Source organism: Vitis vinifera, chromosome 18, assembly GCF_030704535.1.
Source record: "Vitis vinifera cultivar Pinot Noir 40024 chromosome 18, ASM3070453v1".
NCBI classification, from domain to species: Eukaryota; Viridiplantae; Streptophyta; class Magnoliopsida; order Vitales; family Vitaceae; genus Vitis; species Vitis vinifera.
In genome coordinates this window covers 14,823,518-14,837,566 of record NC_081822.1, presented here as the reverse complement: position 1 = coordinate 14,837,566, position 14,049 = coordinate 14,823,518, and the positions used below count along the sequence as shown (strand labels likewise).

Genomic DNA, 14,049 nt, shown 5'->3' with positions numbered 1-14,049 from the left:
ACTAAATACAACTAATACTCATTGATTTGAACTTTCATTATATCTCACCTTCCCTCTCACTCAAAATTAAGAAATATTTAATAAAATTTCAAATAAGATGTATTTAATCAAAACAGTAAGGGAAGCAAATGAAATTGACTCTATTATAATATAAAAGATAAAGTGTGGCCGGATTTGTAATGCAAACACAAAACACAAATATGAAAGGTAATTTGTGGTTATGTTTTTAGTGCAAAATCAATTATTTTGCTTCCCATAAAACTAATTATCTTTTTTCAAATTTCATAATTATATGTAAATATTCTATTCTTATAAATGAAATAAAAGATGATATTAAAATCCGTCTATTATTTTTTTTCAAAATATCTTTTATATATATCATATCCATCTTATAAAAAATTATAATTAGTCAGAATTTTTTTCTTATCTAAAAAGGATTTTATGAATATTTTTCAACCATAATTATGAGGTTCTTAAGTAATAAAAAAATTATTGAATATAAAATAAAAAGGATCCAACATCTATTAAAATATTTATCAATCAAAATCCTTATTTATCAAATAATTTTTTAAAAAAAAAAACATGCTTTTTAAAATAATGATGATTGAAAAATAAATTGTAAAATCTTTTTATTTATAAGGATAAGACATTTGGAGATAGTGTTGGAAAGTTGGTGGAAAATATTATTTTTAGCCGAACATATTTTGCACTAAAAATGCAGCCCATGGGTGCATTTTTTTCATTTACATTACAAATGCAGCAATGAGATGCACTTTTCATTTTATTTTTATTTTTTATTTTTTTAACAAACACGACAATGACTGCGGAAAAGAAAAATGCATTAGATGAGAGATTATTTCTAAACTTGGGTTAGTGCATGCATGCACCGCCCACCACGAGAGTTAATTCTTAGCTTGTTTTGCCATGAAATAGCCTTCATTCAACGTCACATTTGATATGTGACATTGTGAAAAGCATTTTAGAAAAAGAAGCAAGTGGAAGTTTGGGCATGCAGTATGGTGGGTGTCGTCTGTCTGGGTTCATAGCACTAGGTATTTGAAATTTGTGATCAAATTTTGGAGAAATGGGCACTGTGGAGGCATCATCATTGGTGGGTAATGGAGGAAGTATGGTCAATTTTGACTAATCAAAAAAAAGGAAAAGAGAAATTGAAGTTAGGTCATGGTTGCGAGCACCATCGACCTGTCACTGTTATCTGTCTGGGTTCAATGCAGCACTTGACATGTGAAATTGTTAACAAACTCACTTTGGAGCCAGTTGCCCTTTCGTGCAGTGGAGGAAGTTTGGTCAGTATCTATTTATGGTATTTGATTGGAAATTTCTCTAATTTGGTTGTTTTAATCCTATTGTAAACTTTATATTAGTGATACCATTTTTTTAAAAAAAAAATATTTGATGTTCAAATATAAAATAAAAAAATGTTTTCAATAATATATTAAATGATAAAATAAAAAATTAGAAGAATAATCATAACAAAATGCCCACCTCAAATTTTTAAAAATAAAATTTTTCTTTTCTTTATTTAGGAATTTTAGAAGTAAAAAACTATAAGTTTACCCTTTTAAAAAAAACTAATTTTGTGTGTGAAAAAATAGATAAAATAAAAAAAATTAGGCAAATATAAATACTGAATAAATTTTATAAAATATTTTTATGATTTTATTTAATGTTTATAAAATTAAATTTATTTCAATTCTAATGAATTTATTATAATTTTGTATTTGATATTTTATTAAATAATTTTTTTGTGGGTTATATTTTGTTTGATTTGGAGATTTTTTAAAATGTTTAGGCTTTTAAGTTTAATTAAATAGTTGGTGATTTATGAATAACTATACAATTATTTAAATATATATTAATTAATCATTGATAAAAAAAATTAATTTTATTTGAATGTTTAGCATTTTATCAAATACTTTTTTTATTGATAGGTTATTTTTAGTTTAGTTTAAAGATAATTTTTTTTGTAAATGTATATATTTTTTGGTTTAATCAACCATCTATTTAAAGATGACATTACACTTGCATCATAAATAACTTTTAAATAAAAACTTTATCACTATTAATTAATTTATATTTAATTATTTGTTAAAAAAATTAAAAATTATTAATGAAATTGTTAATTTTTTTAAAAATATATCTCTAAGAAAATATTTTTAAAAATTATTAAAAGTGTTTTTAAATATAGAATATATTGAAATAACATAATTTTGCACATTTTCTATAGTATTCTAGCTCAAAGAAACGACTTCTCTTTCGCCCAACCTTACTGACTTCAATTCGAATCCAACCAATGCTCTTTGAGTGGTCAATTTCCCTTATCTGCCTAGTTTTTTGTGCCACAAAGTTGGTTCCCCCTCTTTCTTCTCATTTTGAATAAATGTTTTTAAATTTCTCCTAAGGAAGAAATGAAATTATTTTGCATTATTTAGAATAAATGAGGCATGCCCTTTTATAATTTTGAAAATTTTAATTTCTTTGATTAAAGATGCTTGAAGTTATTAAGCCAATTTTTGAGTACATTTATGCAACTTGAATGAGGTGGCCCATATATATAATATTTTATTTATTTATTGACCTTTTCATACTAGATGGCAGAACCTCGAGTAAAGTTTCCTACTCCTTGATTCTCATGATGGGAACAGTGAAAAGGACTTGTCACTGCCTCTCCATCCGTATGTCCAACCGAATTTTTGGTTGAAACTTGGGTATGACTATGAACTCTCTGAGATAATAAATTAACATCTATCCATTATGGGAACAAGTTACATGCATCCACGTGAAGATCAAAATTTATGGAAGAATTTTTTTTTTTTTGGTATAGTCATATTAAAAGATGACCGAGGGCTCTACAGGCCACATCCCATTTGGAAGACCTTTTTCTGGCCACTACTTAATTGACTGATAGAATACATTTTGTTAAAAAAAAAAAAAAAAAACTGGGCACAGAATAATAAAACTGAAAACGGCCATATATATAGCTTGCATGCAAGCTTAAGCCTATGCATGTGTACATTTGAAAGAGAGACTGGCATTACAGACGACGCTCCAAATGGAAACACATCACTCTAAACAACCCTAAATCAAAATTAAGACGACGGCTGAGTCCTCTCATCCTTGGTGTTAGGGACATCAGGAGGAGGAGCTGGGAGCATAGTCAGCGCCAACACTCCGCTCAGCGCGGCTGCAAACGCACCTACTACAAACGCGGGAAGGTTGCCGCCCCCAAATCGCGCGTCCCATGGCCCGCTCGCTACCGACACCATCATCTGTTTCACCCCACATATAATTAGTGCCATTTCCAAAAGTAAACACATTAATTGTGCTTTCTTAATAAACTAATTTACCTGCGGTACAACAATTGCAAGATTTAGAACTCCAAGAGAAAGTCCTGAGTAAATCCAAACAGAGGGTCACAACTTAATAGCCGTAAAATTAATTCAAATTGGGTACGGCCGGTATCTTAATTTTAATTTTCTTTTACCTTGGCCTGCACCAGAACTGTGGCAAAATATGGAAGCCAGAGCAAATGGAATGCTGTAGGTGATCTACAAAAAAATTAATAAACAAGAGTTAAGTAAGATCATATAGATTACGGTTCAACCAAGTCCTTGCATTTTTATAATTAATGGAATTTAATGGTGAAGAAATTAAAAAAACAGGAAATATGCACACCTCTTAATTTCTAGGTTATTTAAGAAAGAGATATCATTTAACGTATTAAAAAAAATCAAATTCTAAAACACTTTCAATAGAAAGTTTTCAGTCTTTCTTAAGAAGCAGTAGTCCGGTTAAAATAAATAAATAAAAACGAGGGTCAACACACACATGATAGCAAAATCTGAAAAGATTTGAAGTAGACAAGAAAAGAAAGTAAATGAAATGCTAATCCTGTAGTTATTATTAATAAAACAAAAGAGTATGGCATTCAAGAGGCGCGTAAATGAGAAACCACTTACCGCAAGAGGTACCCCCATAACAGCGAACAGAGATAACGCTCCAGCCTTGATGCCGATCGGCGGTGGGTGAAGCTCTCCGCCAAGGCTGTGCCGCCACGACGCTGCCAACTTGCTAACAAGTACCGTCAGTGCCAAGCACAGCGCCAGCAGAAAATTGACGCCACCCCAGAGGCGCTTCACGCCGCCAACCCCACGGCCAAAGAACTCAACTCCGAGAGACATCAACCCCAGAACCACAGAGTTCAGCATCAGCCCCAATGAACCCGCGCGGACTCCCAGATCGTACAGCCTTCCTCTGGGGCCTTCTCCGACGGTGCCTCCGTACACCTCTCTGCCCATCCAATCGGTGTCGAAGAGAAGGAAAGGGAACCAGCCAATCCAGTTGAGACACGTCACAAGGAGAAGCACCCACATGGGCCTTCTCAGCTGCCTGAAGGCATTCATCATCTGGGAATAGAACGGTTGTCCGGCTTCGACGACGGCGATGTCGGCTCTGTTGAGCGGGGTTTCGTGCACGGTGGCGAATGCGATGATTGTCAGAATTAGAAGAAGCGCGATAGAAAGGAAAAAGCAGCTTTTGAGATTGGCGCAATAGAGGTCGCAGGCTTGGGTTCTGGCGAAGGGGAACATCTTGTGGAGTTTGCTGAAGGAGCCGGCAGCGTAGCCGAGGACGTTGCCGACGGCCATGAAAAACGAATACAGCGCGTTCGCCGTTCGAGTCCGCCGAGCGCTGGTGCCGGAGAGATCCGCTAGGAGGGCTCGGCAAGGGCCTTGAAGCATATTATTAGCCACATCCAGAATCCAAAACCCAACCACGAACACCGCAACCGCCCTGGTTTTGATAGTATTATGGAGGGGGTCGCCGGAAACCCTTCCGATGTCGGCTGCGTAGCCGATGAGAAACACAGCGATGGCAACGAGAACAGCCCCGGCGGCGATGAAGGGGCGGCGACGCCCAAACCGGGATGTGCAGCGGTCGCTGTGGTAACCAACTACCGGCTGCACAATCATGCCGGAGATGGGACCACAGAGCCAGATAAAAGCAGCCCACTTGTGGGGAATGCCGAGAAGCTGAACGTAGGGGGTCAGCAACGACAGCTGCAACGCCCATCCGAACTGAATCCCGGCGGCGATGGAGGCCACAACAACCGTTTTCCATATGGGAGTGGGAGGAGAAGAGGATTGGTGGTCTTGAATAGCAAACACTGAAGAAGGCTTGGCTAACTCCATAGGCTAATTATTTTTTTTTACTGTATGCCTCTTCTTCCACTAAATCTAAATGGATTTTCTCCTCTGTGTTGTTTGTGAGAAAGAAGAAGGAAGAGTGAGGAGTGAGTCTGCGGGGAGATGAATGCAAAATGGGGGTCTTTATAGAGTGAAGTTGGGAGGATCGGCCTTATCCGCAATTTGGACGCTGCCTTACACTTGTGCAAGTTCAACTCATCATTTCGACACGTTCCCAATTGTAATAAATCCCATTTCCCATTTTTAGACCGCTTTTACTCTGCCTCGTTGACTCCTTTCCACGCATTTTATTTTTTCTTATTATTATTATTCAAACTTCTGTTCTGTTGTACTCTCACCATTTATTTTTCTTCAAAAATGGGACCCCTAATCTTAAATTATTAATTCATGTGATGATAGCTATATTTTTAATAAAATAAGTATATATTTTTACAATTACAAAATTATTAAACCTCTATTAGTACAAAATACTAATGGTTAATCCTTTTAATACCACACAGTTTATAAATGGGTAAATAAACAAAAGTACAGACACGCTCTCCCTAAGGGGGTTTTTTTCAATAAAAGAAATATTACATATGCGTGTTTATAAAGAAGCAAGAAAAAGAATACGAGACAATGGAGCATCATTTTATTTTTGTCGGTTCAAAAATTTTGCTATTAATTATTTATACATAATTCAGGTTTTTATATATATATATATATAAATAATAATACAGGATGTATTTATTTGTGGTGAACTGCACTTCAGGACGTTTACTTCAATTATAGATACCCCACCAACCGTCCTAACGTTTCAAGTTTACCATATTACCCTTCTCTTAAGAAACAAAGGGTTGTTTGGTGGTGTTTTCAATGTTTTCTGTTCTTGAAAAAATAAAAAATACAAAAAACTTGTTTGAGAAAGGAAGTATGATTTTTTTTTTTTTTGTATTTTTTGTGTTTTCAAAAATCACTTTTTTTAGAACAATAAAAATGTGTTTTCATTATTTTTTTTCACTATTCAAATAATAGATTATTTTTCATGTTGTCTTTTCCTTTTTTGTGTGTTTTCTTAACTGTTTTTTATGTTTCCACAAATGTGAACTTCATCCAACTACCATAAAGTCATCATTTGTTTAAGAAAATTATAACTGGTATAAAAATTTTAAAATTGAATAATTTTTTTAAAATTTAAATGAATTGTCCATATGAAAATTAGTTATATATTTATAATATCAAATTAATGGAAGAAAATATTTTATTAATTAAAAAAAATTAACTTTCAAATATGTTTTTTGTTTTACTTATTCTAAAAAACTTTTTTTATTAACTCAATCAAATAGGTTTTTCTTTTTTTTAGAATAAAAACTGTTTTCCAAAATCAGTTCCCAAATACAAAATTTTTTTTTTTAAACACAAAAAACTAGTTTTCAAAACAGTTTTAAAAAATAGCAACCAAAACCCAAAAATTTTCAAAATACCCAAAACAGTTAAGAAGAATAACGGTATCAATTTATTCACCCCCTTTCCCATATTCTTATTTCTCAAATTAAACTTTTATAAATGTCAACAACTAGACTAGTAGGTAAACTTGAAGGAGAAAGAGAAAGAGATTTATTCCATGGTGATTTTGTTGAAGACATATTCTTTGGGACGTCTTTCGGCGTGAGTAGTAGAAAGTCTTGCCTTCTTCTTTTGGTCAATGTTCATTCTCACCTGGGATCCTTCTCCCAAAACCCTCTCTAATTAGTTTCAATGTTAATGCATCTACTATAAACTTAAAGTAATTTAATAACTTAATTTAAGTTAATAAATAAATTAAATATATTTAATAAAATAATTTAATGATGTAATTTAAAGTCAAAATTAATTTTAATTAATAAGTAAATATAATTAATTTATTCTTAAATTCATATTTTCATTTTATATTTTTACTCTTATTTATCCCATCACCTTCATAATTTTTATTTTTTTTTACAACTTTTACTATTACTCAAATTTTTTTACTTTAATTATAATTTATGAGGATAAATATATTAATTTTATATTTAAAATATATTTTAAATTAATTTATTCAAATAACCTCCATACTTAAAAATAAAAAATTAAATAACAAGTTTAAAATCAACAATTTAAATATAACTAAACGTAAAATCAATTTTAATTATTAAGTAATAAATATTAAATTTTATCGAACGACTCTTGACAAGCTTTCTAAATACAGTGGGATCTTTGTAAAATTTATATTAGTTGAATTTTTAGATGCTTTAAATCAAAAGTAAATCAACAACCTTTGTTTATCTCTTATTCCATTAATATTTTCAATAAAATTAAGATTATATATTTATTTATTTAGCCCACACTTGTATTTGAACTCTCACAACGTCGAATTCAACCTTAAAATATTTAAAACTTGTTTTTTTTATTTGATTGAAACAAGAGAATGAGAATGAGAAATTTAGTTGTTCGCTTTTATTTATGATAGACTTTAAATTATTTATTAAAATTTAAAAATAAAGATAAAAATAAAAAGAATTATTTTTATAAAAATTAAATCTCATTCTTACCCAGATTTTAATTTTTATATTATATTCTAATTACCTTCATTCTTATTTTTATTCTTTAAAAAAAATAAAAAAATAAAGTTACTTATAGAGTGACCTTGTTTAAGTATATTATAAGTATTTGAAAAAAGGACAATTGGATTTAAGATTTTAGGGAGGGATAGAGGTGTGGAGAAGGATAATTTTGTCTGTAGAATTTTATATCAAAAAACATTCCCTTCTATCTGTTGAGTGGATTTGGATAAGAAGGTATGATGTTTGGTAAAAAGTTAAAAACTAAAAACTGAAGGGAACGAGTGAGGGTGCGGAGAGGAGAATGGATGTGAGCAGCAGAGGAGCACAATTGTTTGATATTATCCGGTGTGAGCTTCCGCACCCCAAAGATCTGTACAGCAATTAAAACTGATGAGTCAGAGTCAGAGATTTTATTGACTTTTGCGTCAGGTCTCAACGTAAGACATGGCAGTTTACCGCGTCACTCCGGCACGCTCCCTCCCCCCGTTTATTTCACCCTTTTCCCACGGTTTCTTCTCCAATTTTATTTCACAACCATTTCAAAAACTTAAAGAATTTAATATTTTTATTTTTAATTTATAATAAAATACCTTAATCATCTGTAAAATGCCTTCACTTAATAAATCATGGGATATTCGAAACTTAATCATAATTATTCTTAAAATTTAATATTTGAAACAATTTTTTTAAAATATAATAAAAATGTTTGAAAAATAAAATAAAATATTTTTCAAGAAAAATATTGATTTATTAATTAAAATTCATAATAAGTGAATAAAGGGTGAGAGATGAATTGATGAAATTTCCAAATATGGTGTCAATAAATCGAGTCCTTAAAGAGAGCTAAAGAAAGAAATAAAAATGGTGGGTAGGTGAGTCCCCACTTGGAGGCCATTGGTGGAGATGTATGGTGATTTTGGGAAATGTGCTATATTATTTCCCTTATTCTACTCCAAATTTGTCTATGTTCTCTGAATGACTGTATGGGACCTTATGATCATCTTATCCATAACTTCAAGAATATTGGTTTGGGGGGAATATTGGATCTCAAACCCATTACAAAAAAGAAAAATTAGTGATGAGAGATTAAAGTTGATGTTAATTCGATGCAATCAAATACTGAATTTTTAAATATTTTTCATGTACAGCTTTTAATCATAGCATGGGATGCGATTCCCTCAAAACCAACCAGAGGTATATGCTTAGTTATGGAGGCACGATAAAGTGTTTTGTCTAATCCTTTTGTTTTGAGATATTTCACATGTCAGGTTTCAGAGTGGTTGCTATGTTTCGATTATACCCGAATGCTAAAAATTCTTGAAAAACTTTTAATAAAAACATAATTATTTTTCGACTTACAGCTGTTGATAAAATGGAATAAAACTGATACGTGGCTCCTGTTCCCAACGAACACATCCCTTCCAAGCATATAGTATTAGAATTTCCTTTAAGTAATGGGTATCCAACTTTCATTGAAATGAAATAATAGCGAGGGAATAAAAGATAAGCCGACAAAAATAGTACAAAGTTAGAAATTTAGTTAAGAAGTACAAAGTACAAAGTAAGGGCCCGTTTGGATATGTCTTTCGTTTTCCTATTATTAAAATTAGAAAATAATAATTAGTATTTCGTTTGGTTTTCAAAGTGTATTGAAACGGGCACTTAAAAATTCTATTATTTAGTTTTAAAAACAAATAAATCCTATGGATACTGTTTGATTGACTAAAGATATGTTAGAATTGGAGAAATTCCTGTTGTGTTATCTTAATTTATATTTGATTTGTAGAATGAAGTCAAGATTTGGTATCCATTCGCTTTCCTCTTCTGTTTAGCTCATGTAGTAAAACTCCATCTTAAATTATAGGCTAAAATTAGATAATAATAATTCTATAGTAAATAAAACTTCCATTAATCCAATATATTTTATATCACAATGATAAAGGGAATTGATATGAATAGATTGTTGAATTTTTAGTTTTTATATATGATAAATACTTTTTCTGAATTATTAATAATCTCTTTTATGAATGACAATCTTAATCCCTAATAATAATAATAATAATAATAAAAGGGAATTAATATGAATAGATTGGTGAATTTTTAGTTTTAATATCTGATAAATATTTTTTTTGAATTATTAATAATCTCTTTAAATACTTTTTCTGAATTATTAATAATCTCTTTTATGAATGACAATTTTAATCCCCAATAATAATAATAAAGGGAATTAATATGAATAGATTGGTGAATTTTTAGTTTTTATATTTGATAAATACTTTTTCTGAATTATTAATAATCTCTTTTATGAATGACAATCTTAATCCCCAATAATAATAATAATAATAATAATAAAGGGAATTGATATGAATAGATTGGTGAATTTTTAGTTTTTATATCTGATAAATACTTTTTCGGAATTATTAATAATCTCTTTTATGAATGACAATCTTAATCCCCAATAATAATAATAATAATAATAATAATAAAGGGAATTGATATGAATAGATCGGTGAATTTTTAGTTTTTATATCTATAAATACTTTTTCTGAATTATTAATAATCTCTTTTATGAATGACAATCTTAATCCCCAATAATAATAATAATAATAATAATAATAATAATAATAATAATAAAGGGAATTGATATGAATAGATTGGTGAATTTTAGTTTTTATATCTTATAAATACTTTTTCTGAATTATTAATAATCTCTTTTATGAATAACAATCTTAATCCCCAATAATAATAATATTAATATTAATAATAAAGGGAATTGATATGAATAGATCGGTAAATTTTTAGTTTTTATATCTATAAATACTTTTTCTGAATTATTAATAATCTCTTTTATGAATGACAATCTTAATCCCCAATAATAATAATAATAATAATAATAATAATAAAGGGAACTGATATGAATAGATTGGTGAATTTTTAGTTTTTATATCTGATAAATACTTTTCTGAATTATTAATAATCTCTTTTATGAATGACAATCTTAATCCCCAATAATAATAATAATAATAATAATAATAAAGTACATAATCCATCTCAAAGTACCTCAATCAGTTTAAGCATATTGTTAGTGTTTAGTTAAGGTTGATAATTTCGAACAAAAATTTCAAAGTGTCCTAACTCGATTTTCCGAATCCTTCCTCATATTACTTGTTTAATGACTATCAAAATGTTGAATTTGTTAAGAGACTAAGGTATGTAATTGAGGTTGTAGATTAATGAAATTGAATCAACTAAGTTTTTCAAATTGTTCTTTTTCTTGACATATTTTTTAAGGAGTTAAGAAGACTTGGGAAGTAGTCTTTTTATTATTATTATTATTATTATTATTATTATTATTATTATTATTATTATTATTATTTACTAACGGTTTAAGTACCTTATTCCAAGATTAATCCAGATTCGGGTAAGATCGATCTTGGATCAATTCAATTTTTCTGTTAGAACTTTTCTTAGCCATTGGATCAAGGGTTCATCTCATTTTATACCAAAATGCTTCCAAATTAGAGTTAAGAGACTTGCAATTGTTTTCTTCACCTTCTTGAGCTCTCACCATTTATGCCAAATTAAAGGTGTCTTGTTGCTAAGAAAATCCACCATTCTCCTTGATTTCCAATTTGTTTTCTACATTGGATTTTTTGAAAAATGGGTTGATTCTTCTCTTTCATTTATCTCTCATTTTCTTTATTGATCGCATTTGGATAAAAACCTATTTTCTTCTTGTGCAAATTCAAAAAGAGGTCGAGATTGAACTTAGTGTGAATTCCAAGTGTGTTTTGAAAGAAGGTGTGAAGTTGAAAGTGGAAAGGTGTTAGTCAAGTGGTTTGGGAAAGATTGGTGTATTTGAGTTAGGTAAAACCTTGTATTCAATTTTTGTTCTTCATAGTGGATGTCTTCGATCGCTTATAGGCCTATGGCTTTTTTTCTTTTCGGAGATTTTCTACATCAAAATCTAAATGTTATTGTCTCTCACTCATTCTATACTTTTGTTTATTTACAATTATTGATATTATTTGTCACTTGGGTATATATGTTGGATAGGTGAAAAATGAATTGAAATGAATTTGATTATCCTTCGAAAATCTTGAATAATTTTCTTTTCAATTTGATAATGGTATCAAGTAATAACTTAAAATGTGTTAAGAAGTTAAAATTGCTCTTATAAATTTAGGTTGGGGAGTGTTGAAGCATTTACATGTGACTTACATTTCTAAATTATTAGAAGAGTATTGTTACATTCATACTTGCATGTAATTTTTATTCTATGTTGAAAGAGAAAAATATAAACTATTAGATTGTAAGGAAATATAATGTGCAAGGGAACCTCTTGAATTTGTTTAAAGACACCTATTCATCCCCCCTCTAGGTGTGGTCTATTAGTGAGACTCACCCTTAAATATTACGAATTCCTTAAACTCCAACATCTAATTAATTTGAAATAAGAACTTGTTGGCTATGCTATTAATGGTTTGACACCAAAATATGCTAACTTTGACATGATGACGGAGAACTATAAACACACACACCCATTTACTAAATTAAGATCTTAGCTTTGTAGTCATGAGCAATGTTTAAAATGCTCTTCTTAGAATGCTTCATACATTTTATATATTGCTCTTGTATCTACAAGTGGACCTAAAAAGTAGCAACATACACAATATCCATAGGTTATAGGTCAAAAAAATGGCAAAGATTTTGGATTTTATTCTCAACAAAACAAATTCCATCAACCTTGACAACAATAAGGGAACTATAATAGACTTTCTAATAATCAATCTCAACCTCAAAACCATTCTAAAGGCAAACCTTACTTGGGAAAATGTTAGATTTGCCTACAACAAGGACATTAATCCTTCACTTCATGAATGTTCCAAAAACACCATCAATAATTTATAAAAAAAATACCATGATGCTTGTTTGTACCCAAACACTGGTGCAACTAGCCATATGTCACTCATCTACAAACCCAAGAATACTTAGGTTATGATTGTGTCATGGTTGGTAATGGAACTATCTCCCTATCTCTTACAATAGTAATATTTATTTCCATAGCTTTGGCTCTGAATTCAATCTTGAAAATGTGCTTTGTGTTCCAACTATTAAGAAAAAATTATTACATATTTCTAAATTTACTAATGATAACAATTGTCCATTCCATTGCTTTACATGGGGTTATTATGTTAAGGATAGTATGGCTCTCAATTCAATCTTGAAAATGTTCTTTGTGTTCCAACTATTAAGGAAAATTTATTACATAAGGCTAAGTTTACTAATTATAACAATTGTCCATTTCATTGCTTTCCATGGGTTTATGTTAAGGATAGTAGAGGTAGTTTATAACTCAAGGATAAGAGATGTAGTTTGTAACTTAACGATAGTAAAGGTAGTTTTGAAATGCTAATAGCTTTCATCGTGTTAAACTATAAAGACTAGTTCATGGGGAAACTGAACATAAAGGATAGTAGGTCATAAACCCGAGCACATAGTATTTTATTGTTATTTACATAGGATATTGGAGTGCACTTGATTCTTTTTAGTGGGATATTGAATCAACTTCAAAATTGGATTTTGAGAGAGTTAGTACCCCTATAAGTCTTAGTGGTCCCTACTCTGAGCTCATATACCTTGTTGGCATGGTTATTAGGGTTGGATTGGCTCTAGGTTTACTTTTGTGCATAAGAGAATTTTGGTAATTATGCAAGGATGCACAAGAGTAAGTGAACAAGGTCTCTAAATTGAGCAAATTGATTAATTAGTAAAACGTATTGGGTTAATTAATCAATTAGGACTTGTTTTGACCTAGACTAAGTTACCCAAACCCTTAGCGGCTCAAGTTACTTAAGCTTAGTAGGGAACCTCATAAATACCAATTTAAGGGTTATAGTTTCCATTGCCTTTTTTTTTTCTAGAGATCCATGTTCCACCTCCAAAGAGAGAGAGAGAGTCATAGCTTCCACCATTTTTTTCCATCCCCACCGAAATTATGTCAAGATCAAGGATCGAGTCATCAGGTGGAAGACTCTAGGTTTACGAGACTTCCCATGACTTCGTTCTTCATGTTCATCATGTAGAATTGATTCTGGAACATCCAAATCTCAATTATGATTTTCGTTAACACTTTTTAAATCCCTTTTAAGTTTAAATGTGCAATTTTTTTTGTTGTGCAATAAGATTTAGAACATCTTAGGATAATCAAACATGTTCCTAACTTGATCCAGGCTTAGGAAATAGAGAGATCTGGGTTTTTT

General features: G+C 30.4%; 1 protein-coding gene across 1 annotated transcript; it reads right to left on the bottom strand.

The window, feature by feature from the left end:
* Positions 1–2,975: 2,975 nt before the first annotated feature.
* Positions 2,976–5,319, bottom strand: VVSUC27 (sucrose transporter-like). Its single transcript, NM_001281141.3, has 4 exons — positions 3,981–5,319; positions 3,506–3,569; positions 3,369–3,412; positions 2,976–3,290 (listed from the first exon to the last, which is right to left on the bottom strand). The coding sequence occupies exons 1-4, from the start codon at positions 5,208–5,210 to the stop codon at positions 3,111–3,113; spliced, it is 1,518 nt and encodes a 505-aa protein (NP_001268070.2). The 5' UTR covers positions 5,211–5,319; the 3' UTR covers positions 2,976–3,110.
* Between the last annotated feature and the right edge of the window lie 8,730 nt (positions 5,320–14,049).